Consider the following 27,052-nt stretch of genomic DNA (forward strand, 5'->3'; position numbering starts at 1 on the left):
TGTCACTTTATACCTTTAAGGATTAGTATGTCTCTGCTCCTTGCAATTATACATCCTGACTCCTCACGTGAAATATTCTGAGTCATTGCCGCACAGATACTGGCCAATCCCTCAGCTGTGCTACCACTAGAAGATCTGTGAGCCACCAAGAAAACACCAGAGTGTGCAGTGTGGTAGACATTACACCACCAGCATACCCTCTCTGGACTCAGCTGCCTACCAAGACGACATTTTGATGGAACACTCGAGAGCTATCAACCAGTCTCCGTCAAACCTTTTGGTGGCCGCCTGGCTCATTTCCTTCTGACATAGCAGTGTATAATACCAGGAAAATGGGTCTTAGACATCATTGCAACTGGTGCATGATTGAATTCCTGCTTCCCCTCCTCAAAAACCCCTTCCTCATCCCTATTCAGGGACAGTTCTCACGAGAGGATTCTCAGCAAGGAGCTGGACTCTTTAGTCTAGTTAGGGGCAGTAGAGCCTCTACGCCCTTGTCACAGGAGTGGGTGGAAGAGCTTTTACTCTAAATACTTTCTAATTGGCTGGAGACCCATCCTAGACCGCAGGCAGCTGAACATTTTCATCTGCCACTGAGGATTCAGGATGATTTTACCCAGGCCACTATAATCCCCTCCCTGAATGCAGGTGACTGTGCGGCTCTCAATTTGAAGTACGTCTATTTCCATATAGATACCATCCAGTGCCGAGGAAATTCCTGCGTTTCACTGTGGGCGTAAAGCATTTCCAGTACAAGGTTTTACTCTGGCCTTTTGAAGAATGTCCTTGTCATTCCCAGTAACAGGAAACCCTCTACAAGAAAGTGTTATGCTGCCAAATGGGAGCAGTTCTCCCTGTGGTGCAAGATGCATAATTTGTCTCCGGAGGAGTTTGGATTTCCTCTTGTCTTGGACAACTGTTTTTACAAAAGTCTTGGTGCTGGTGTGTGGCCACCACAGCCATCAGAACCACCCTATATTTCCCTACCTACATGACTGGCTGCTCATGGGATGGTTGCTTCAGGAGATATAGGCATCATTCACCTCCTTATTTGGCCTGCGTAATTCCTTGGGATTTCAGGTAAATCCAGGAAAGTCCACTTTAATACCCACAACAACTATAGAATGTATTGGCACAAATCTGGACTCAGCTGGAGCCAGGGCCTACTTACCACCGAACAGATTCCTTGTGATGAGAGACCTCATTTAACTTCATTTCATCTCTGACAACAATCTATCCCTGCTAGGTCACATGGCTGCATGCATCTATGTGACCCCCCCCCATTGCGGTCTCTGGGATTGGGTGAGGAAGGTTTGTGCTCCAAGCAGAGAAAAGTGTCTCGATTTCCTCAGTCTCCAGACATCATTCCCATAATAAGACAAGAGGGACAATGTTTATATAGCGGTTTGTTTCCATCGCCCCCCTCTCTCCCCCAAACGCTTGTTACAAGTGCCTCTGCTGGGCTGGGTAGCACTCCTGGATGAGCTCACAGTACCAGGACACAGAGTCCACACTCCACATCCACCTTCTTCAGCTTTGAGCACAACACAAAGTGTGCAAAAAGTTTTTGACCTTTATCCAATCCAATAACATCTGGGTCAGGTAGGACAGCATAACCACTGTTAACTATATAACAAAGCCGGGGGGCACGGGGGGGGCCAAGGTCCACCCCACTCTGCAGGGAAACAGTCATGCTCTGGCATTGGTGCATCCGGCATCGGATCACCCTCTCTGCAGTACACCTGCTGGGGTAATGAACTCCCTAGCAGATTCTCTCAGCAAAGGTTTTCGTGAGGATCACGAGTTGGTACTCCACTCATCAGTGGTCCAGCAGATTTTTCATCAGTGGGGATTCCCATCATGGGACCTCTTTGCAATCCAGGAATACCATTGCCCTGCCTGTTGCTCTCAAGATGCCCTGAGGCATGACTCCAGACAGGATGCAATGATCAGGCCCACTGATGTATGCTTTCCCTCCCATTCCCCTCCTATCGCACCCTCTAAAAGATCAAGTGGGACAAGGCAACAGTGATTTTAATAGCATCATGGTGGCCATAACAGTTCTGGTTCACGATGGCTGTGCAGATAGCCTCCCCCCCGTGCGTTCACCTGCAGTCATTTCCGGACCTGCTGTCACAGAGCAAAGGGAGGACTAACCATCCCTCCATCTGGCAGCCTGGTTTTTGGATGTGCAACAAGCTTAGAAATTCTTCTCAGAGTAGGTTCAATCCATCTTTCCCAATAGTAAGAAACCTTCTACAAGAAAGTGTTACGTTACCAAATGCAAGCCGTTCTTCCTGTAGAGCCAGATGCATGCTTTGCGTCTGGAGGAGTCTGGATTTCCTCTTGTCCTGGACAATCTCCTCTCCTCTACTTGAAGTCATCAGGCCTGTACATTAGTTCGCTATGGGTACATTTAGCCTTTCATCCTGTGGTGGTGAACTGCTTAATTTTCACCTACCCTATATCAGCAATGTTCTTAAAAGACATTGTCAGAACATTCCCATCAGTATCAAGATTCGAATCTGATGCTTTTGCAGGATAGGAACCTGCCACTAGATCACTTGGCTTCCTGTACGCTATGTGACAGACCCAGACCAGTGGGGTACAGGAGTCTGGTAAAAAGCCAATATACTGGCCACTGGATGAATAGTTTTCTGTTCCCTGAGTGACCAGAGCAGGGGATGCCTTAGAGCAATCAGGAATCTGCTAGAACCAGTTAAGACAGGTGAGCCAATTAAGAACATACTAGAATCAGTTATGGCAGGCAGATTAATCAGGACACCTGGTTTAAAAAGGACCTCCCATCAGTTAGTGGAGGGCATGCAAGGAGCAGGGAGTGAGAAGGTGTGCTGCTGGAGGATTGAGGAGTGCAAGCGTTATCAGGCTTCAGGAGGAAGATCCTGCAGTGATGATAAAGAAGGTGCTGGGGGGAGACCATTGGGAAGTAGCCTAGGGAGTTGTAGGTGTCACACAGCTGATTCAGGAGACACTGTCGACAGCTGCTATCCACAGGGCCCTGGGCTGGAACCTGGTGTAGAGGGTGGGCCCGGTTCCCCCTATCCCTCCAACTCCTGATCGGACACAGGAGGAGTTGACCTGGTCTTTGAGCAACACCAGAAGGGAAGGTCTAATTTGGAAAGGGATCTGGCCTGTCCCTGACCCACTAGGTGGGACAACAGAGACTGTGGAGATTGTTCTCCGTTTTCCCCCATGCTGGCTAGTGATGAGGTTAGCTGAGTGAACAGCAGAAGCGGCCAAACTGAAGGCTGCCGTGAACCTCTGAGGTGAGCAAATCCACCAAAAAGCCCAGGACTCACCAAGGCGGAGGAGGAACTTTGTCACACCTCTTACTTTTATCGATGAAAATGGCCGCCTTAACAGCTATCGCCCCTACCAGGAGAGAGGGGGAGACAATAATAGGAGGACAGGAGACCACTCTCTCAGAATGTAGAGCTCCGTCCTTCTACCTGGACAAGGCAAGGCTCTTTAGAAGATCTCTGTAGTTATCCACTTCCATTACTCAGTCTGTCAGGGCTCATTCCACCAGAACTTCAGCTCCCTTCATGGAGTGAGCTTCTCTGCAAGGAATCCTGCTCCCTGAGACCTGTAAAGCAGCAACCTAAGGCTCCTTTCACATGTTTACGAGGCACAATGCCCGGATGCAAGCCTTAGCTGAGGATGCTTCCTTTGGTTCAGTGATCCTATGAACTGTGGTGCAGAGCACTTCCTTGCACCTGCCTCCTCAATAAACGCTCCTTGGGAGTCACCTACGATGAATCTACTTAGGAACCAATACTTGAAGAAGAAAGGAAGATTCTTGTTTGAGTAGTGTCCCTGTGGGTGCTCCACTTGAGGCGTGCATATACCTTGGATCAGAGATTTTTGGTAACAGCACCTGCTCAGCCCATGCATGCACCCTTCACAACTTCATGTGCTCTACTAAGGATATACAGGGCTTCATGGGTTCCTTCTCAACTACCTTGGCCTGAGATCTATCATGCCAACTTTTATTATTATTCAAGCTTAGCTTTGCAATTCTTAGTTATAGTTCTGGTGTTAGTTGTAGTTATCTGTGTTAAGTTTTCTTTCATAATGTCTCACTTTTGTTTATTCCTTCTCCTGGTTCCCCATACGGAGAGATTTTTCTCAATGTTGCATGTGTTGCGGGAATATGCCAGGATCTCTAGGATTTAAACATTATCTCACCTGACGAGACTCTATCCCTGTCAGTGGCAGACATTTCCAATACATTAGTTGTTTGGGGGACATGCATGTCCTGCAGAAGTGCAATATTAGCTCAGACTTTAAGAGCAGAGCTAGGCAAAAGTGTGAGATCCTTATGATTAAGGCTAAGATTTTGTCATGGTTATTTTTAGTAAAAAAATCATGGACATGTCACGGACACTAAACAAAAATGCACAGAAGCAGTGGCCTGTCCGTGACTTCTGCTGCTGCAGCTCCATGGTTTCCCCTGCTACCATGGTGGCTGGGAACTGTGGGGTTCCCCTTCTGCCCGCGGCGGTTGGAAGCTGCAGGGTGACCATATTTCCCAAAGAGAAAACGGGACACCTCCAGCCGCTTGTCCGAGGCATCCTGCTCCTCCCCCACACCCCGCATGAGGCTGTCGCCCATCGCTAGATCCCTGAGGAGAGCTTCCTCAGGAGTCCGTCATCTGTTGCTGGAACCTTGCAGGGGTCCGCCTGTCGCTGCTGTTGCCTGTCGCTGGAACTCTGCTAGGGCCCCGCTGGCTGCCAGCTCCACCATCCCGCAGCCCTTGGGGCTGAAGCAGAGAATGTCATGGAGTTCCTCCATGACATAAACGTAGCCTTACTTATGATGTAATGTTTTTGCCCTGTCTCGGATCCAGGCCAGGATTCCCCCTCCACCCCCCCCCCACCCTTGTACATTGGCCTCTGAGCGAGCTTAGTGCCCCAGTCACCTCAGTACTGTGTTTGCCCCAACCTTTGTGGGAAACGGCATCAGAAGGTTCTTGAAAGGCCCCTAAAAAAAAAGGAGTTTTAGTTCTCCTCATAAAGAGTCCACTTTAGGAAAAAGTCTTGGTCTCTGCAAAAATCAACTGTACGAGTGCTGAGGTCCCACGCTGGGTACTGCTGAGGTTCCAGCCTCCTTTGGTTACTGGTAACACTTCTAAGAGCCATGCTACCAAGTATACTTCAGTACCTAAAACATCCTCAGTATCATCTAAACATGATTGTGATAGCTGAGAGAAACATTCTGCTTCCAAAAAGCTTACACCAACAGACTTTAGTATGTAACCTTCAGAACCTAGACATACGACTCCCTTGGTATCTCAGAAGTCTAAACTGCCGTCTCATACCACTTGGTTACCTCTGAAGCACTCAGCATTTATCGGTACTGACAACTTCTAATGAAAGTGGCTTGTTGAAACATACAACTCCCATGGTACTGCAAATCCACCCAGTACCATAGGAGTTTAGACATTCCCGAGACTTTCTTTTCAGTTGAGCCAGTGTGTCACATTCTGACAGACAAAAAATTGCTTTAAGCAGGAGCTAAATTTGAGAGAACATATCAGAAACATAAGGGTAAAAGCATTACAAGAATATTGTAATTATCCCCAAAACAAACATTACAAACTCCATTTTAATTTAATTTTTTGCCTGTTGTTATGGAGTACATTTCTGGGGAAGACAATTGAAAGAAAGTATAAAGAAATTCAAGAGACACTGAACAATCAGGAATATTAGTTTTAAGATGTGTTTTAAAAGATACATTATCAGACTGGGCGGCTATTCCTTTTAAAAAAAAAAATTATGCCACACACAATCCAGAATCTGTGGTGTTAATCTGTTTGTAGCTGTTAGAGAGAGAGAGAGAGTCAAGATAAGGTTTAAATCTGACCACATCCATCTTGTGCTGATGCTCTTAATTAAGATAATTTTCCCCCCCCATCAAGTTTTGGAGAAAGAGAAACTTTTTAGCTCCTACCTTCTTCCCCCCCGCCCCCATGTGCATCCTCCTTCACTTTTGTGCAGGTTGTCTTGTTTTGCAAATGCACACAAATTCCAAACCCGAAAGCACTCTTTTTGTATAAATTGAATGAAAGATTCATAACAATAATTCTTACGTTACATGAACAATTGAAATTTGTAGGGCATAGAAAAAGATTGTCTATTATTTATTAAATAAACCTCTTGAATTTAAATGACAAACATTAATTTGGTGAATTACTCTTTTTTAAATAATGAGGGTTTTTATAAAATCTACTCCTGTGGGCTTTTAAAAACTGGAATAGCTGTAGCTAGTCTAACAGGATGGTTCAGGCATAAAGATTTGATAGCTCATACTAAATAAAAAAGCCCTCTTTTTCTCAGAAAGGACACAATGTTCAAACCTGAAAAATCCTTCTTGAATAAAAATAAAGTTGATGGTGTGGCATCATTAATTGTTTTTTTTAATAGACTCTTGATTCAGTGATGAATAAACAAATGCAGTAGTAATAATGAATTCTTTTTTTAAAAAAAAAAGAAAATGTACTTAAAACTGGATTACTGCATTAACACAGCCTGGGATAATTTGTACATCGTTTGGGGTATTTTTTTTTTTAAATATTTGATTCTCTTTTCCTTGTAGCAAAGCCAGAAAATAAAGGATATCACAGAAGACTTGGAAGTAGCCATACTAAAAACATGCCAGTGTATGAATGAACTCAAAAGAGAGGTAAGTACAGCTTATATAAACACAGTCTGAAGAAGATTTTGAACCTCCTTTATTTTCACATGTAATACAAAATAAGGCCCTGACTCTGCAAAGGCATAAACATCACATTACATGCTGTGAATAGTTCTGTTGACTCAGCTGAACACTCTGATAGTCTTGTCTTTATGCCTGTAGGTAGTATCATAGAATCTTATCCTGCAACACTTACTCAAGTGAGCAGAAATCAGTGGGACGCTTCTAAGAGTAAGGATTGTTTGCATAATTAAATGTTTATAGGATCTGATTTATAGTGAATTTCAGAGCCAGCGCTGCTGTAGAAGTCAATTAAAAACTTCTTCATAGGGAGCAGGAACAAGTAGTACATTTTCAAATGCATATATGTATAATCCACAGAGAGGCAAGGAAGGTGAGGTAATATCTTTTAGTGGACCAGCTTCTGTCCGAATTTTTTTAGCTCAGACACTCTGCTTCCTTCCCCAAACCTGAAGAAGAGCTCTGTGTAGCTCGGACGCTTGTACCTTCCACCAAAAGAAGTTGGCCCAGTAAAAGATATTGCCTCATCTACCTTGTGTCTCTCATATCCTGGGTCCAACACAGCTACAACAACACTATATAATCTGCCAGTTTAGTGCCAGATTTTGCTCTTGGATGCATACATAGCTCTGATTAAAGTTTACTGTATATAAAGGTAGTACTTACTTCAAAGGATTTTTAAGAAACCAGGAGTTATGTTGACCAGTAATTATTACAGTATCCACGTGTAGTTGTGAAAACTGAATAAATGGCTTTTGCAATTTCTTTGCATTTTACTTATTGCAATTGAGAAGAAAACGTCCTTATTTTCTCTATGAAATACATTAAATATGTGCCTTACAAAAACATTTTTTCAGGTATCTTGCTACAATAGATATTGTTAAAATGCAGCCTAAAAAAACTAGAAGTTAATTATTTACCAAGATAATTATTGTAGGAACTGCAATTATTCATAGTAGTATCTGACATCCTGCACATTTTTATCTTGAAGAATTCAAAAGCACTCTAAATATTACAGACAAAAGCTGTTTTAAAATAGCTTTTTACGTGCTAAGTCACGATCTTGAAAGTTAGAAGTGTCAGAATTTAGGTTGATCTTGAAATCTCAATTTGATCTTTGGAGCATATGTATTATGATTCAGTATTTAATTAATGATCATATGCTGTTTTATTTTCCCCCATAGGAACTGTGCCTCATTCAGTGCACAGGGTGGATGGTGCTCAGTGAATGAGGCAGCTGTTTGGTATTCTTGTTTATCCTTATTCAGTGGATGGGTTTGTGCCTTGTTTACTGCACACAACTCAAATTCTGCATTGAATACAGAATTAGTGATTTCCTAATGGTCTTTTCTATGGTGTTCATCACTCTAGTATATGAGTGCCTCACAAACATATTAAGGAACTTATCTACTCAACTCCCTGGGAGATAAGAGAATTATTGTTGGAGAAACAAAGTGACTTGCCTGAGGTTTACTCATGGGGGAATTCTGCACCACTTTGCACATGCAGAAGTCGTGTTCCCTGCAGATTTTTTTCTCTGCAAAATATAGATTCTGCTGGAGAGGTGCTGCAGTTACAGCTTTTGTCCACTAGGGGCTGCTGTGGTGCCAGAAGAGAGGGCAGCCAACCGGAGAGGCCGCATTCCTCACTGCGGTGCCAGGTGAGGGTGCACCAGACAAACAGAGAGGGGTACGCAGGGCAGGTAGGGGGTGGTGTCACAGACAGGGGTTCAGACCGGCTAGTGGTGGGGACAGACTAGGACGCGGGCTCAGGATCTAGTGGGGCGACTGCATTGAGCCAGGGGCTGAATGGGAAGTGGGCTGTGGGGTCACACGGGGACAGAGGCAGATATTCCTAACTGAATGGCATAGGCTAGGAGTCTGCATGGGGGAGGCTCCCCAATTCTCTAACAATCCCGCCCCTCTCCCCCCCTGAAAAGTAACCTGTTCCATGCTTTTCCCACCCACACCCAACAACCCTCCAGGTTCACTCCCAGGCTCCTTCCCTCTCCCTCAGCTCCTCTGTTACCCCTGACTCCCCCCAAGACTTTGCACTGCTTCTGTGAGGGGTGCCAGAAATACGTATCTGTATTGTAGTTTAAATGAATTACTCAAAGTTCTGTATTAATATGCCTAGTAAAGAATCTTATTTGTCAAAAAACATTTTCTGAATTTTTTTTGTGTCTGTATTGTTAGACATATTTGCGGACAGATATTTTAAAATAAATTACCAAAATAATTGAAACTGGCATGATTATATTGTTATTTTGACAAATAAAATATACAGAATTTTGCTGTATTTTAAAATACTGTGCACAGAATTTTTAACTTTTTGGCACAGAATTCCCCCTAGGAGTAGAGGTTCTGCTGCAAGTCATTAGCAGAACCCTAATTTGAACTCCGAACCGACTGACTCTCATCCCTTTCCTCATCCTTCCATCCAGAGCTGTTGAGCATACACAGCTTCAGTTTGACTTAATTTGCAACCGACTGCTCAACGCACCCCAGGTGCGTCAAATTGGGCACCCAGAAAATGAGGAACACACAGATAGTAGCCTCCGGCCAACATTTTGATGTGACTTGCTCATCATAAGGAAGTCTGTGGCAGAGACAACAATAGAAGAGAGTTCTCCTGTGCGACATTCGCCTGTTTTAACCACAAGACACCTGTCTCATTCTGTATATACCTGCCTATTCTAGAGCAAACGAGGCAGGGGCTTCTTCTGCACACAATTCTGACTTATTCCCTGACCGCCATCTGTCCTGTGCACTAAAAATAGTATGTGATCATGCAGTTAACACCATCTCATAATACATATGTGTAAAGGGGCCAGATTTAATTTGCATAGGAAGTGCTTGACTTTGCAACCTTAAATAACTTTCTTATAATGTCATTTTTAATATTTCCATTGTTAGTCTTAAAAAAAAAAAAATTAAAAACAAGCTCTGTTTTGTACAAATGTAATGTCAACAGTTTGAACCCTGAACCTCTCAACACTGCAACACAGGCTTCTACCACTAAAGTTCGAAGATTTACTAAATTACCTGGCAGGAACAGAATAGTTATCCTCTGTAAACCAAACACTAGAAGAGGGTATATAATACATGTACCCAATGGGAACATGAGAAGCTCTGCTTTATTGACAGTGTAGCTAAGGTCAAAGATATGGCAAATTATTTGAGAGGCAGTGGAGCTAACGGGGTGTCATTGGGTTTGACATATTAGAAATCTGCATTCTACGTTCCCAGCTTTTGTAGCCTCTCTGTGGGGAATGAAGTCTTGCTTAATGAAGGGTTTGTGAAGGCTATAGAACTATTAACACCTCTCAGTAGAAGTGAGTCTAACTTAGTGCTGTCTTGGTTCCCAGCTGTTTGTGCTCCAGGGCTTCTTATCCTGCACCTGTGAAGTAGTAAAGGGGATTGGTCCTCTGGGGCCAGGTTCTGGGTCCTGGGTGTGGCTGAGAAGTCTGACCTGCTACACGCTCCCACATCCCCTGTTTCTATAAATTGATCCATCAGGATCCAGGCTATTTCTGCTTCTGAGGGTTCCAAAACTTTGCAGCAACCCCTATATTTAGGTTGCCTTACAATTTTCATTATGAAAGATTCAATTTTCCAAAGTTATAATACCTCCATTGTTTAAAGACCACTTTATAAACTCAGTAGGGAGATTGCTTTGGGACAGAGGACATGCCTTTTGCTTGCCTCATGAAATTCTATTTAAAGTTAGCTGATTAGTACAATAGTAGTAGGGACCTAGCCTTAGCATGTATAGAGATTATGGCACGCTGCCAAAATTATGCTGCCAGTCCCTCATGTGATACAAGCAATATGTTTGCAAGAATCATTTTATTAATCACTGCAATGAACCTAGCTCTGGTTAAAACATGGCAATATTAAATAGCGCAGGTCAACATTACCTAAGAGTTTACAGTGAGAAATGAAGAATACTACAGTTGATTGAAAACATAGCAGGAATTTAGGTAGGCAGAAGTACTGTAGGTAAGTTTATGTGAAGGCACTAATAAAAAGGCAAAAATGAAAACTGGACCACTGATCCTTGTTCACGCGTAGCTGGTGGCCGCAATATCCTTATACCCTGGCATGCCCCAACTGTTTTTCTGTCTGCCCTCAAAAGGCTTGAATACTCAGCTTTTTTTGAGGGTGGAGTGGATTTTAGTCTGTGTATTTGAGTAAAAATTGCAGAGTAAGGCCCCTGAGGTACAAACGTTCTTTGCAGACTTCCTCTGAACTTAGTATCAGTAAGCTTCTTTTTTTTTTTTTTTTTTAAATTCCTGCCTCTTGGTCATCTGCTGAATTTACTATCACTAAAGTATTTTTATTGTAGATTAGCTTCACATGTTGTTTCTTTCAATGGTTGTTTTCTCTTTTCCTTACTACTACTGAAGCTTCACCATGCAGCCACATCATTGGCAGCAGACCTGCTAAGATACCATGCAGATCACATGGTTTTGAAGGCATTAAAAATCACAGGAGTAGAAGGAAATCTAGAAGCTATAGCAGAATATACTTGTAAGCTATCAGAGCAGAAAGAGCAGCTTGTTGAGGTGAGTTCATTTTATTTTCAAATAGATTTAATGTAAAAAGTGCCAAAATCTATCTAAATGAACTGTTCTTCAGGGTGTCTTTCATGTTTTAACCTATAGAATGTACCTCTGGCGCTTCTGGACTCTACATTCTCCTGGAAGATAGTGTCTGAGTGAAGCATGAGTTTCCTCACTGCACCAAACATTTGGGTCCACTGTTATAGAATTGGACCCACTGCCCCACCTGCACAGTTCCTGTTGCTGCTTGCTGTGGGCACAGGAACCTCATTGCCTGATTTTTGGGGGCCTCTGTGACTGCATATTGGGACCAAGATTTTCATAAATAGGAGCTTAAAATTAGGCTCTTAAATCCAGATTTAAACACTTGCCTATTTTCTCAAGAATACTAAGCAACCAAGCACTTCCATTGATTTCAGTGGGAGTTTTTAGGTGCTCAGCATTCTTAAAATCAGGCAAATTCCTAAATGTGAATTCAGGAGCTTAACTTTAAGGATGCATATGCATATAAAATAAAATATATATAATATAAAATACAGACACACACTCACACAAAATAAGTAAGTACTCTATTTTTATTTCCACTTTAACATCTGCTTTTGCTGTATCTGTGTCTGAAGCACTAGGGATAACTTCTAAATGTGGCATTTAGATTAATCCAGCTTCTAATAAACATACCAAACTAAAAGATAGAGAGCTTTGTGTTTGTGAGAGTACCAGGGCCGGCTCTAGGTTTTTTGCCGCCCCAAGGAAAAAATTCACCACCCCAAGCTCCGAGAGCACAACTGCCCAAGCAAAAAAAAAAAAAAAAAAAAGGGGAGGGGTAGATTTGTAACTTTCTCATAACTTCTTTTGGGCTGACATTTTCTGTTCCTTCTCAGCCCAAAAGTGAATTGTTGCTTTTTAATGTTTGCTCAAAAATGAATATATTTTGCTCAGAGTATGGCAGAAAAATTCTTTTCTGCTTTAAGATCAACTTGACACTGTTTTGCTCAAAGATCAGTCAAAATGAGATGAACTTTGAAATTGAAGTTTTTCATGTGACTAGTAATTACTGATTAAGTTTCTTCCTGAAAGACATTTTGTTTTCTGAGTACAGAGTTATGTTATTTACTTGGCTACGGAGGACTATATACTTTGACTACTAATTGGATAATTGCAATGCTCTGGTGCAACAATTTCTTCTACAGAATTTCTTAGTTGCCAAGTTTCTTAATCTTTCATATTTATTCAACTGTGAATCTACAGTACGATATCAGTGTAGAGATGAGTATTGTAGACTTTTTCCTTTCTTTCGGTTTTCTGTTAAGAACATAAGAACAAATGTTGTCCTGGGATGCACATTCTATGCTCCCATTGACTTCAGTGGGAACGTTGGGTCAGATAAATTAAATGCAAAAGCTCATGTAATAGAGCATTAAACTGTTGCGTTTGAAATTTAAACAATCATCAGGAAATACTGGTATGAGGACCATATTTCAACTTGATGATATTGCATATCCTGTACATCTTATTTTTTAAAAAATAAGAACACAAAATAGTATCCTTACATACAAAAAATGCACATTGAAAGAATGATTGTTATAGTCAAGCATTTGAAAGTTTAAGAAATGCCAGGGTTAAGGTTACACTTACACAAGGGGAAAGAATTAAGGTTGTATTTGCACTGATAATATATGATCATGTACTTAGATATGTATTTCCACCAACCCCCTGCTTCATTCAGGATGGGAAGTGTTCTGGGAATGAGACAGCTGTTCAATATTTTTGTGTATGACATCTGCCATAATTACTGCACACTATCCAAAGCCTGCAGTGAATACATAAGTATTAATTTCTTGTTGTCTTTTTTAGGGTGCTCATTGTAGTTTTTGAGTGACTCATAAATATTAGTGAATTTATTTACACAGTTCCTCTGAAGTAGGAGAGCATTAGTAACACCATTTTACAGATGGGGACAATTGATACAGAGATTTGCCAGAGGTCACACTGAATCGGGCAGAGATAGGCATTAGAACTTGTGAGCCCCCTAATTCACAACACTTCTCTCATTCCTATAGACCCCTCTTCCTACTGGCAGAGATGCAGAGGGGCCACCATAGCTTCAGTTTAACTTCAGGTGCAGTTCAGTGCTCTGCACTTGTGCAAATCTGGCCCCAGGAATCTCAGGTTGTGCACACAGAAAAATGAGGAATGCACAGTAGGGGCCACCTGCCAACATTTTGGTTTGTGACCTGCTCCTGATCATACAGAGAGTCTTTGGCATAGGCATGGATAGAGCTGAGTTCTCACATGTGACATTCACCTGCCTTAACTGCAAGACCATTTTTTCTCTTTCTGCAGTCCCTTGTCCTTTTTTTCTCTACCCACCTGACAACTTCTACAGAGAATAGCCTCATTCACTCTACAACCCCAGTTCATTCTCTGAGTGCTCTCCATCCTGTGCGATGAATGAGGTGGGGTCCTGTGGGGGGGAAATGTACTCAAGTAATTAAAGACTGTGTCATAATGCACACCCACAAGGATGCAGAATTAAGGTTTCACGGCCAACATAAATTCTGGAATTTAACTTTCAGGTATTAGATTTTATAACTAAATAACGTTTTTAATGTCATGTGAGTGGATTTAATATGGAAAAATGTTTAAAAAAAAATTGTAACAGCCCCCTTCCCATCATGCACCATCAGTAGAGTCCGAACCTTGAATCCTCAGCATTGCAGCACATGTTGAGTTACAGGACTTGACTTAACATTAGCTGAAAGCAGAAGAAGGCTGTCCCAGCATGGGTAGGGGGGGAAATGGGTTGCTGGAGCCATGTGCTAAATTTGGGCTGATGTTGGAGGAATCATCTACACCACAATTTTATAGCCCTCTGAGCTCAAGTCAACTGACCCAGGCCAGCTGTGGGTGTTTTATTGCTGGGTAGACATACCCTTTGAGAGGCTGCCTGCACCTGGGGATCACAGTGCAATGTAGTGGTATTTAGTGGTGGCACAGTCCTGACCTTGCATTAAAACGTCTATATTCAGTATTACTTTGACTTTCTACCAACATTTTGATGACAAGGTAAGTCACAGAAGAGAAATAATGATTTTCAAAAGTTTCTATCTCAGCCAGAATTTCCCTGGACATAGAAAAGGCACTTCTCTGGCCTGTGGGCTTTCTCCCTGTCAAAATCCACAGGCCTGCATCAAATGATCGAAGTTTTTAGACCTTCTCAAAAAAAAGGTGCAAGAATTTTTAATGTGGAAAGTGCTAAGCAACCTAGATGTTGGTGTTGCTACCAGAAACACAAATGCATGTAAGCATGATCAGGTTAATGTTACTGTGAGGCCTGGTGACTTTCAATACCTGACCTGAAGGTCAGACAGTTACACACTCAAATGTAACTTCTTTTCTTAAAAAATTCCTGAGGTTTAGGAGGACAAAGGGGAAGGAGAAGCAAAGGGGAAAATAGCTCGATCATTGTTTTCATGGTTTGATTTCACTTGAACCCCTTGCTGGAATTCTGACCCAATAATTCATACATCTGCTACACCAGATGCAATTTCTGGAAAATTTACTGTACCTGATAGGTTTTCACCTTTTCTCAGCAATGAAAAGAAAATAAACTTTACTGCTGTGTACGCTTCTTTAATATATCTTATTTATAATATTATTTACTCTTCAAAATATATTAACTTTTTTCTTAGACATGTCGCTTGTTGAGGCATGTTTCTGGAACAGAGTCACTTGAAATTACTTGCATACATGCAGAAGATACCTTTCAGGTCACTGGCCCACAGGTATGCCTACCTTTCATTTGATCACATTTTAAGTAGAATTTTGTAAAATGGCTGTACACTAAGATAAACATTCAACATATGCTCTGGGAGGCATGCCAGTTCAGTTCACAAAGAAACATAGTGAGAGTATTACAAGTAGGAGGCAGTATAAATATTTGTAGAAACGTGTCCAAGCTAGATCTTCTGGTACATCTTGATTTGTGCTCTGGACATTTTGGAAGACTCTGCAAAGCTGGCATAAAGCTCCTACAGACCCTGTGTGCATTTCTGGAATGTGCTGTAGCTTTAAGTCTGCTTTAAATTATGCTGGCTTATACCAGCCACTTGGGGCTGAATACTAGCCCAGGGTAGATGTAGAGCAGGGGTGTCCTCACCATGGCCTCCTTTTCAGTGACTATGCACCCCTCTTGCCAGCAGCTGAGCCGCTATGCCACTGCAGGATCACTAGGGTTATCTTCCATGGGCCGTTCGCTTGAGTGCTGCGGCCAAAGTATGCTAGCAGTGCATTGCAAAGTGGCCACAATCCACCCAAAGATCTGACCAGTCAGTCTCTTATTTATATAGGGCAATTTTCACCCCTGTGTAGAGAACCAGTATAAAGCTTATGAATCATTTAATTCCTGTTTTGAGAGTTTAAATAGGACTTCATTGGTACATACGCCTTCACTGGGCCTTTGTATAGGGGTCAATTTCACAGGGATAAAAGGTATCCCTGTGTGCTAACCCAAGTATAAAATTATGCCACTATTACGTGTGTAAACAGCCCACCAGCTACTTCAGGGCCTTAACAATATTGTGCCTAATAATAGTAATTAGTATTTACATAGTGCTTTATATTTAAAATGTATTTTACAGACACTGACTAATCATGTGTAAGTACCTGTGGATAAATTTTCTTTACAGTTGTCACACGAGTATATGCACAGGTAACTATATATCTTTATGTAGAACAATACTGCACCAAATACTGCATCCTTACCTATGTATGGCAATACTGTACCTAATTTTGCATTCACGGTTTATTTATCTATATGCCTGCCTGCAGAACACAAATAGCTTCTTTTAAAGTGCTAAGTATTTATTATTCGTCATTAATTATATTTTAGACACAAGGTGGGTGAGGTAATATCTTTTATTGGGCCAACTTCTGTCAGTGAAAGAGACAAGCTTTCAAGCTTATGTGTTAACTACTTATGCTAAACAGCCTGTTCTTTGTGTAGATGCAGCCGTGTATTCCACTTTGGTATGTGCACACCCAGCACACCAAAGCCGGAGAATTTTCTTGGAGTACCCGTAGAGGGGCAGCGATCTCACACCTTGTGGTCATAGCCCCTCCCCTGGCTATATGAGGCTGTGTTGCCCTGACCCTCTTTGGTTCCTTCTTACCGCCCTGGCTGGAGTCGACGCTCTGAGTAGTTTCTTACCTCACAACCTCGCTATTTTTTAGTGACTTTTCTAGTTGTATATAGCTAATCAGTACTCTTAGTATAGTGTTTGTTAGTTAGGTTTAGTTTAAATATTTCCCTGGTGACACCCTCACCAGAGTTTAAACAGTGTCTGCTGTGTGGGGTAGTGATCCCTAACAACAATCCCCACACATGGTGTTTGTTGTGCCTAGGCGAAGCCCACATCAAGGAGCGGTGTTTGATTTGCAAATCATTCACGATACTGGGTGAGGGATCTTTTGTCTAAAGCAGCACCTGCATTCAGCATTCAGCCTGCTTCAGCACTGACACCTAAGTTGGACCAGAGGTCGTCCTCGGATTCTGATACTGCTGCTGTTTTGTGCTCTGAAGAAAGGGAGAATTATTCCCCATTGAGTGTGCTGAGGAAAAGGTTGCATACGACGGATCCAGGTTGCATGGGGAATTGTCTGCCTCCTCCAGAAGGAGCACGAACTGGCACCATGTGAATACTGATGTAAGGGATGGAGCAGGTGCTGTCAACTGCTTCCTGGTACCGTACAAGGAGGTCAGTGACCCCACACCATCGACTCCAGTTCTGGCCCCAAAGCATCCGTCAAAGCCAGTACCAACGAGGGCAGTGCGAGCACCGGCAGTTTACACGCTGGTGGCATATCAGATGGCAATGGCCCTCCTCTTCCTTTCTGTCCCATCTCTCACTTTGTCCTGGACTTTGCCGGGGCTGCGTTGTTTATAGCCCTGTTGGCTGGGCAGGCTGCTGAACCTATGGGTCTGTCGGCACAGCACCCTGATGTTTCCCTTCCATAGTCAGTGGAAGTGGGGCTGGTGCCAGTTTCTGCACAAGGGACCTACTTGGTGCCGGGAACTTCTTCAGTGTCCCTGCTGCGGATGCCACTGTTACTACGGAGGTGGCACTCACCGCCCTGCACTTCAGCACAGTCAGTCACCTCAGTATTGCTGCCGACTTCGGGGTCAACGCCACTGACAGCACTGGAAATGACAAAGGCATACTGGATGCTGCCAGTACCATTTCTGCCATCGCTGTCAGTTCCCTGTTCATTCTGGGCTACAGTTGAGTCAGACCAATTGCTCACAACCTCAGAGCTGGCTCCACCTTTCTTCCCTGAAGCTGAGGACTCGTTGGCACCCAGGTTGGGGTCTTCCTCCTCTCGCTCTCTATCGTCTGACCTTCATCACAGGCCATTCATGGAGCACTGTGTGTACCAGGATTGGCACTCATCTTGTGGTCGGGATGGGGGCCAGTGGCCAACCGATGCCCTACCCATACCAGTGAACTCCATGTAATCCATTAGATGCTTCTTGGTCATGGAGGTCTCACTCCTCATCTCACACTAAGGTGAGATCACTGAGCACGTTTGTGGTGGTGACTGTCGCTCTGCCATGGACCCAGCTACCAGTGAACCTTCCCATTGTGGAGCCTCCAAAGTCATCCTGTCCAGGTCTGTCAGTCCTGGAGCAAGATCCAGCTCTGGCACAGTTAACTGTTTCAGCTTTGTCCCTGTACAATTCCAAGGTGCCTGTCACTTCTTCTCCTTTGTTACTGGAAGATTTTAAGGTGTATCAGTACCTTTTGCAGCATGTGGCTGCTTCCCTGGGTATTCAAGCAGAGTTGCTGCAGAATACCCATAAGCTGTTGGATATCCTGCAGCCATCTGCCCCGGGAGAGTCTCCCTCCTTATTAACAGTGTGCTCTTAGAGCTTGCCAAGGTTCTCTGGAGCTCACCGGCTTCAGTACCACCTACTGCAAAGCACATGGGGAAAAGCTACTTCATACAGGTGCAGGGATTTGAAGGTTTTTACTCATATCCAGCCCCAAATTCCCTGGTCTTAACCATGGTGAATGATAGAACCCAGCAGGGCAGATTTAAGTCACAAGGATAAGGACTCTGAATGGATGGACCGATGGGTAGGAAGATTTACACCTCTTCTTTGCAGATGCACATTGCTAACCAGCTGGCATTCCTGTCCAAATGCGACTTTGTGAACTGGACGGCTATGTCTTAAGTTTGCGGACCAGCTGCCAAAAGACTTGAGGGAGGAATTTCAGGCATTCATCACCGAAGGCTGTTGTTGGCTAAGACTTTGCTGCAGTCCGCACAGGACATCATGGATACTTCAACCAGAGTTATGGCCTCGACAATGGCCATGAGAGAGACATCCGGGCTGCAGAATTCCGATATTGTTCTCGATATGCAACAGGCACAGAGGATTTGCCCTTCGACGGCAGAGTGCTTTTTTCAGAAAAGACACTGCACTCCTTCAAGGACTCTCAGGCTACCTTTTGGTCCTTAGGGGTGTATAAAGAGCAGTGCATAGATGCCACTTTGGTGGTTGTCAGCAGCAGCAGTATGGTCTGTAGCCTTTCTCTGAGATGGATGGACTACCCCAGAAAGGGGCGTATGTCTCAGAGGAGGAGGCATTCAGATCCACAGTTTGGCCAGTCAATATGCCTTCCTCTGGCGCCATCCTCTCACCCACAAACACCCATTTTGACTCTAAGGGTAAGATGTATCCTTAGCCTTCGTGGCCTCAACAAGTGTATCTGATACATGAGGTTCCAAATGGTCACTCTATCAACTATCTTTCCTGCATTGTCTCAGAATGACTGGTTTGTTGCTCTGGACCTCCAGAAGCCTACTTTCATGTGGCAGTTTTGCTGAGACACAGAAAATCCTTTCAATTTGTCATAGCAGAGCACTGTTTTCAGTATTAGATGCTTCCTTTCAGCTTCTCCTTTGCCCCTTGGGTTTTTACCAACTGTATGGTCGTGGTGATAGCATACCTCAGGAAGAAGGGAATCCACATCTTCCCATATCTGGACGACTGGTTACTGAGGGGCAGGCCAACACTACACTGTGCTTGCTCGACCATATGGGTCTCATCCCGAACACTGGAAAGTCAACTTTGGCTCCTACTCAGAAAATTGAGTTCATTGGGGCCCTAATAGACTCTCCAAATTCAAGAACATTTTTGCCAACTGACTGTTTTCAGGCAGTTCACCACCTTTGCCTCAGCCTGCAGTATCAGTCTTCCATCACAGTTCAGATATGCCTGAGGGTTTTGGCCACATGGACCACCTGCATGCAGGCAGACAGTTTGCAATGTTGTCTCTTCACCCCTTTCAGTTGTAGCCCAGGACAGTTTACCATCTGATTTTTCCCTCCTTGAACAGATTGGTCTGTATCCATCCACAGGTCCTGGACTCCTTGCAGTGGTGGAAGCTTCCAGAGAATGTTTATCAGGGTGTTCCCTTCATCTGGTCCTTTTCAACCAGGTCTGTTGTCACCGACACCTCCCTGATGGGCTAGGGAGCACATCTGGGGTTGTTGAAAGTTCAAAGTCTGGTCAGAGCAGGAGTTTTCACTGCACATCAACGTGCTGAGCTTTTGGCCATCTACAATGCATCTCATGCTTTTCTGTACTGTATCAGAGACTCATGGTTCACATACTTACCCGCAATACCACCACGATGTATTATGTGAACAGGCCAGGGGGAGCACACTCCAGGATGCTCTGCCAGTAGGTGATCAGGTTGTGGTAGTTCTCCATCAAGGAGAACACTCTGATAGGACCATCTCAGCAAGAATTTTTCCCTGAGTCACCTGTGGTCTCTGAAGACAAGCATTCTCTGGGTCATCTTCGCAGCTTGGGGAATTCCATTGATCAGCCTGGTTGCCACAAGGGACAACAGGAAATGTCATCTGTTCTGCTCTTGGTGGGGGCCTTGATCCGAACTCCCTGTCTGACGCTTTCTACGTCAGCTTGCCATCAGTTCTCCTGTATGCTTTTCTCCCAATCATTCCACAGGCCATCCTCAAGCTGAAGGTGGATCAGGCCAATCTCATTATCATTGCCCTGGCATGGCCAAGACAAGTGTTGTATGATCTTCTTGTGCTGTTAATTCAGTTTCCCATACCCCTTCCTCTCCATCCTGAGCTACTCACCCAGGATTATGGTTGCACCATATATCCTGTGCTCAGCTCCCTGTATCTCCTGGCATGGCTTGCTTCGTGGCTAAGTGGGGAGAAAATGCACTGTTCAGAGGCTGTTCAATAGATCCTATTCAACAGTACAAAGCCCTCTACCAGAACGGCCTGTTCAACTAAATGGAAGCGGTTTTCGGTGTGGTCTTTGGCCCATGGAGTTCAGCTGACATTGGTTTCTATTCAGTACATCTTGGAATACTTGCTGTACCTTCAGTTGCTGGGCCTTGCACTTAGTTCGCTGAGAGTATATCTGGCAGCAATAGCACTGTTTCATCCCCCCGATCTGGGAAGATCAGTCTTCTCTAATGCCATGGTAGCAAGATTCTTAAAAGAGCTTCTTCATCTCCATCCTCCGATCTGAGGGCCGGTTCCTCTGTGGGACCTTACATGGTCCAAGTGGCTTTAATGGGACCTCCGTTCAAGCGCCTGGCATCTTGTCCTGTTCCACTTTTTGTGTCAGAAAACTGCATTCCTGGTAGCCTGAGACGTCCCTATGTTACGGTGAATCGGGGTGGCTGCCCCGGGCCCCAAGCTTTGAGGGCTCTGCGCTTTAGTGAGGAAGCAGGCGGGGAGGTGAGGTGGGTAGGTGGGGGTGGGAGGGAGGAGCCCACTACCAACCTCCGCCTATCCCCAGCACCTCCTGCCCACCGGCTGCCCCGCTGATCAGCACCTCCCCCTCCCTCCCAGCGCCTACCGCTGATCAGCTGTTTTGCGGCATCAGGAGGCACTGGCGAGTAGGGGAGAGGAGCGAGGGTGCAGCGCACTCGGGGGAGGGGGTGGACCTGGGAGGAGAAGAGGTGGGGTGGGGAAGGAGCATAGTGAGGGTGGGAAGAGGCAGTGGGGAGCACCCCCCGGAAGTGAGAAACATCTGTTCTGAGCCCTGTAGCTCCCTAGGGACAGCCCTGCTGGTTGCAATAACATCCAAAAGGAGAGTCTCTGAGTTGCAGACTCTGATGGTAGAACCTCCTTATACACAAGTCTCCAAGGACAAAGTGACTTTATGACCACACCCAAATTTTTTGTCTGAAATGGTTTCTCAATTGCATTTGAAGTAGGAGGTATATTTACCTGTGTTCTTTCCTAAGCCGCATTCATCTCCAGAAGAGCAACATCTCTATACATTAGATGCCAGGCAATATCTAGACTTCTACTTGGACAGGACTAAACCTGTTTGTGTCATATGCAGATCGTATGAAAGGGAAAGCAGTCTCTTTCCACACTGTCTCTAGATGGATGACATCCTGTATCAAGACTGCAGATGAAATAGCTTTGGCAGTGCCTCTTCAGTGGTTGTGAGCTTGTTCTACGAGAGCGCAAGGGATCTCAGTAGCATTCCTCAGTGACATTTCAGTATGGGACATTTGCAGGGCTGCTATGTGGTCGTCCATGCACGCATTTATGCACCATTATTGCATTTTCCAGAGTGGATGAAAGTTTTGGTAGGGAGGTCCTGCAATCCTTGTTTAAGTAGACTTTGAGCCCTGCTTCCAGGGATGGGTACTGCTTGTGAGTCACCTAAGTGGAATACATGGCTGCCTATACTTGAAGAAGAAGTGGCTACTAAGTGTAATTGTGGTTCTTCGAGACATGAGGCAGGCGTGTATTCCACGACTCATTCTCCATCCCCTCTGCATTGGATTCTAGTCTCTGGGCATTCAGTGCAAAGTAATTGAGGAGGGCTGGGGTGGTGCTGCCCAAGCACCGCCCCTCTTCAGGTACTACTATGCAAAATTCTCTGGCTTCGGCGTGCACACACATAAGTGGAATACATGTCTGCATTGCATCTCGAAGAAACACAGTTAAAGTAAGTAACCATTTTTTCCGCCTTGTATTTAGTTGGGACACTTTTCCCGGACCTGAAGACGAGCTCTGTGTAAGCTCAAAAGCTTGTCTCTTTCAACAACAGAAATTGGTCCAATAAAAGAGATTACCTCACCCATGTTGTCTCCCTAATATCCTGGGGCCATGATAGCTACAATAACACTATAAAAAAGTTACATAATCTCAATAAACCAAACTAATTTTGATAGAATATAACAAACTAGAGTGGAAGAGTTGAAAATATCATGTACTTGGTTCTAAAAAGCAACCTGTTCCGCAGGTATAGTCCTGCAGACCCTTATACATGAGTAATTCTTACTTATGAACATGGTTCTTGTGACTTCAGTGGGATTATTTGCACATGTAAGGATTATTCAAATTTGTAGCAGTTTGCAGGATCTAAAACTAAAATTAGTGGGGTCACGAAATACTTGTATTCTTTTCATTCTCTTTCCTGTTGTCTAATATGCTAGAACTCTTTGTCCATGCTGATTTTTAAAAAACTGCGTATTCACAAATACATATAATACCAGAATGTTCCAGCGAAAGGCCTTAGAAATATACCACGTCTTCGGTCAACAGATGTAATATTAACTCTTTCTTACTGTTGACATTGTTTCTTGTTTTGTATGTGGAGGCATTTGCAAATTAGCTTGTAACGTTACATGAGAAGATGGGTTTTTAACATTTGTTGCTCTGATTGCATTTTTTTCAGATAATTTCTGCTGCAGAAACACTGACATTACATCCATCTAGTAAGATTGCAAAAGAAAATCTTGATGTATTCTGTGAGGCTTGGGAGTCCCAGCTGAGTGACATGTCCATGTTGTTGAGAGAAATTAGTGATGTGTTTGAGGGAAGAAGAGGTAAGAGTGCTGTTCATCATAACACAAATGCAGCATTCCGGGTATTTTACCTGTTCTACTAAGCTGCGGTCTAGCAAATATGCTCTTTTCTGCAGATGGATTAAAAAATAAACACTCCTTTTTTTAATATGACAACTTGGTATTTTAAGTAATATTACCTCAGTTTCATAGAATCATAGAATCATAGAATATCAGGATTGGAAGGGACCTCAGGAGGTCATCTAGTCCAACCCCCTGCTCAAAGCAGGACCAATCCCCAATTTATGCCACAAATCCCTAAATGGCCCCCTCAAGGATTGAACTCACAACCCTGGGTTTAGCAGGCCAATGCTCAAACCACTGAGCTCAGTATATTGGTTTTATAGAAACAATGGATTGGAGTACAATTATCCGATCTGCTAAATAAAATACAGAATACTTGATTTTAAAAACTAAGGCTAAAATCTAGATCCTGTAAAAACATATGCATGTGCTAAACTTCATGCACTCTGACTAGTCCCACGGCTCACAGTACATAAAGTTAAACACTTCGTAAACCTTTGCAGGAATGGAGGCTAAAGGCTGAAGGAGTTATATAGTTTTCATAATCATCTAGTGTCATGACCGGATATGTCACTGAGTGATACTAATCAAAATTCTCATAAATTGTAAACAGAAAGTAAATTGAATTGTAGGACAAGTATAGTTTCATCATAGGGATTTAATATGATTAGTATTAGCATTTCAGTTTTATTTTTGAAGTGTAGTCTTTGAGGTTTTCAAAATTTTTCCATTCTGCTAGGCTTTTCATTGTCCAGTATTCCTGGAAAATAAAATATTTTAATTCTGTACTATCAGCTTGAATTTTATTCACTTCATAATGTAGTGAATGTAGCTATTTGATTTTTGAACTGCTGTCCTTTCTCCTGGATGGAATCTCTGACAACACCACACAATCTTGGGGTGTTTTCTCTGGTTGGTAAGTTAACTGGTATTTGTACAACATGTAGAATGCAACCATGGAACTTTCGAGAACAAATTGGTGTTTACTCTCATTTTTGTATCCCTCTATATGGTATTCTTTTTTCAAAATTTAAGAAAATAGCCTGGTGTTTGTTTTTATGTAATTTAAATTTTCTTCAAAAAGTTGGTCTTCCGTGCAGCTTGGCATATCACTTTTGTGCAGTTAAATGCTTGTGTCATTCTTCAGGTTATAATACAGAGGTACAATGTAACATGCCATATATGTAGGCTTGGCAGAATTATGATTATTTTTACAAATTTTAATGGCAAACGTTGCTGTTTAAAAATTTTTAAACGTGCTTAAAAATATAGATTTATATTTTCACGCTTGCAGGAAATTATTGTGGGGAGGGGGGATCAGACAATAATTATTTAATGACAGGAGACGTTGAGATTCAAAAAGTTAAAGCTTCAGAAGCGTTAAAACACAAATTGTCAGAGCACGTCAGAATATACAAAGCGAATATCCATACGTCAAACTCTAGCAAGTTCCCTAGCACCATTTTCTTGTATTTTTCTAACTTTGCCGAGCTGTAAATTTCAATCATCATCCATGGAAATATAGTGTGGGGGAGAGGGGACGAAATCTACATTTATTGATAAAAATGTAATCTTTACAAGCCTAAATATCTAGAATCTGTTTTGTGTTTTAAGAAAAATTACTCAGGGAAATGCAATGATTTGGTTAAAAATTAGACAAACAAAGGGATTTAACACAATTTTTTCATATCAAAGCTATCACTGTATGTTCTGAATCAGGGTAGACAGATTGTCATTACATACAGTACTTCACTGACTAACAATAGGATTCTTTCAAAGACTGTCAAAGTGTCAAACTGGTAAACCTTCGTTTTTGTATTTTGGTGAACTTCTGCTACAGGGAATTCACCTGAAAATTGTTGGCTTTCTTGGTGTGAAGTCACATATTATCCGTGATGTTTTATGAAGTATGAATTAAAATATACTAAAACTATGAACAGGGCTAAATAAGCAGCATGTGGTATAGCATAGTTAGGCATATGAAAACAAAGGGAAACTTGTGTTCATGTTCCTCCTGTTCTTCATCTTATTCCGGAACTATTGGATATGAGATCCTGTTTATGGGCCTGATCTTGTAAGAAGATGAGCCCTCAGACGGCATTCATTACCTCACAGGATCAGTCGCTAAACTGGGACTATTAACTTTCTCTGAGTTAAGGGAATTTATATTTTTGGAATTTCAGCAAGAACTATGTACGTAGGTTAATTCCAATTGGCAAATGCAGGTCAATTGTGCTCTTGAAAAAACAGCTTTGTTATAATGTGACATCACAAAGAAGACCTGTTCAGATTTATGGTTAGGATTATAACTGAAGATATCTTTGCATGTCTTGAACAAGTTCCAATGCTTTAGAGACCATTTATCAAGGAAATCAAAATAGTTTGGGATTAGTTATGTCCGAATAACCCAACTTTCTTTCTTTAGTAGCAAAATGATTCTGTGTTTTAAATTATGTTGTATCAAATGCTAACTATATTTACTACAAGTTATGTAAAAATAGAAGGTTTTAAGACTGACTATACAGTTTGAAATCTATTTAATTCTTACGTATTTAGGAAATAGTTTCATGTTACCTCATTGGGATGGGGGGGGAACTTTTTGGGTGTTTGTTTTGTTATATTTTAAATGTTAGAGCAGAACAGTGCTGTTTTGCAGCAAAGTATTTACTCATCACCCACAAAAATTGAATATGGGTTTTGAAGTAGGTTAGAGCAGTGCTACTCAAAGTGGTGGTTCGCAGACCGGTGCCAGTTTGCGAGCCATCGGCAGCCAGTCTGCGCGCACATTGGGGGAAAAAAAAAATTGCTGATCCCCCACATCAGATAGCGTGAGAAGCACTGGGTTAGAGGACAATCCTAGTGTGTCCTGTTAGCAACAGTTACTTTTCCTATAGTCTTCCATAGACAGTGGCCACAAGCTATATGGGTTCTGTATAGCTGTACTGTTAACATGCACCATGACAGTTGGGGCCAAATTGTGGTTGCTGCCCTAGACATTCTGAAGAGGAGACTGTGCTGTCTCCCTGTTTCTTAGCGTACCTGTGCATAAGGCAGCGCATTATATGATTGCCAGACTTGGAAGTTGGGGGGAGGAGGTGGATAGCACTTGCCAGCAATCAAAGAAACCTCATACCATGTATCAGCAGGGATGCAGTAGATGTTGGCTATTCCCGTTCTACAGGTGCAGCCAGGAACATATGTCTACATGTTTATAGCACCCAAAAAGCATTATGTTAGGCATGTCTTCAGGCAGTGCCACTTGAGCAGTGTGCCTGCTCCTCCTTCCTGCCATGGCTCAGCCTGCTGAGGGACACAACCGAGCCTTTTGACTCTAATTGGCTATTATAAGGGGGGGCTACCTTTTTTAAAAGGACCCTGATAGAAAAATAAAATGGGGGTGAACTCCTCTTTGTATTCTCTATTATGTTTCACTTAATTCTCCATTATGTTTCACTTAAGTATTATCATAAGCCACAAATCAAATTAAGTACTTACGATAGTACCTCCATGGACTTCCAAATGTGGCTTGCCTTAGTGGCAATGGCTACGAGCAATAACCGTAAAAATCACTTTACCAGTTTCAGCATTACATTGTTTTCTAGAAACAAGTTGATAATAGGTGAAGGATGAGGCTAAATATTTAATCATCACGTTGTCATGAGATGACAGAATTTGTGGATGCTTTCATCAAGTAATAATCTCATCACATTCAGTCACAGTGTAGGGCTTGATAACATATTAGCATCTGATCTTGTTTCCCATTGTAAATTATACTACTTATTGTAAAACTGAGATTGGTAAAGTC

At 42.9% G+C, this 27,052-nt stretch overlaps 1 protein-coding gene across 1 annotated transcript in view; it reads left to right on the forward strand.

Moving 5' to 3' along the window:
- The window catches only part of CTNNAL1 (catenin alpha like 1), a 121,055-nt gene that overhangs the window by 63,535 nt on the left and 30,468 nt on the right, over positions 1 to 27,052 (forward strand). The window contains exons 8-11 of the mRNA XM_077810844.1: positions 6,619 to 6,705; positions 11,147 to 11,305; positions 14,995 to 15,087; positions 23,055 to 23,205. Coding sequence (XP_077666970.1) covers positions 6,619 to 6,705; positions 11,147 to 11,305; positions 14,995 to 15,087; positions 23,055 to 23,205 — 490 coding nt within the window. The remainder of the gene's footprint in view (positions 1 to 6,618; positions 6,706 to 11,146; positions 11,306 to 14,994; positions 15,088 to 23,054; positions 23,206 to 27,052) is intronic.

The sequence above is a fragment of the Eretmochelys imbricata genome, chromosome 2 (genome assembly GCF_965152235.1).
Source record: "Eretmochelys imbricata isolate rEreImb1 chromosome 2, rEreImb1.hap1, whole genome shotgun sequence".
Classification (NCBI taxonomy): Eukaryota; Metazoa; Chordata; order Testudines; family Cheloniidae; genus Eretmochelys; species Eretmochelys imbricata.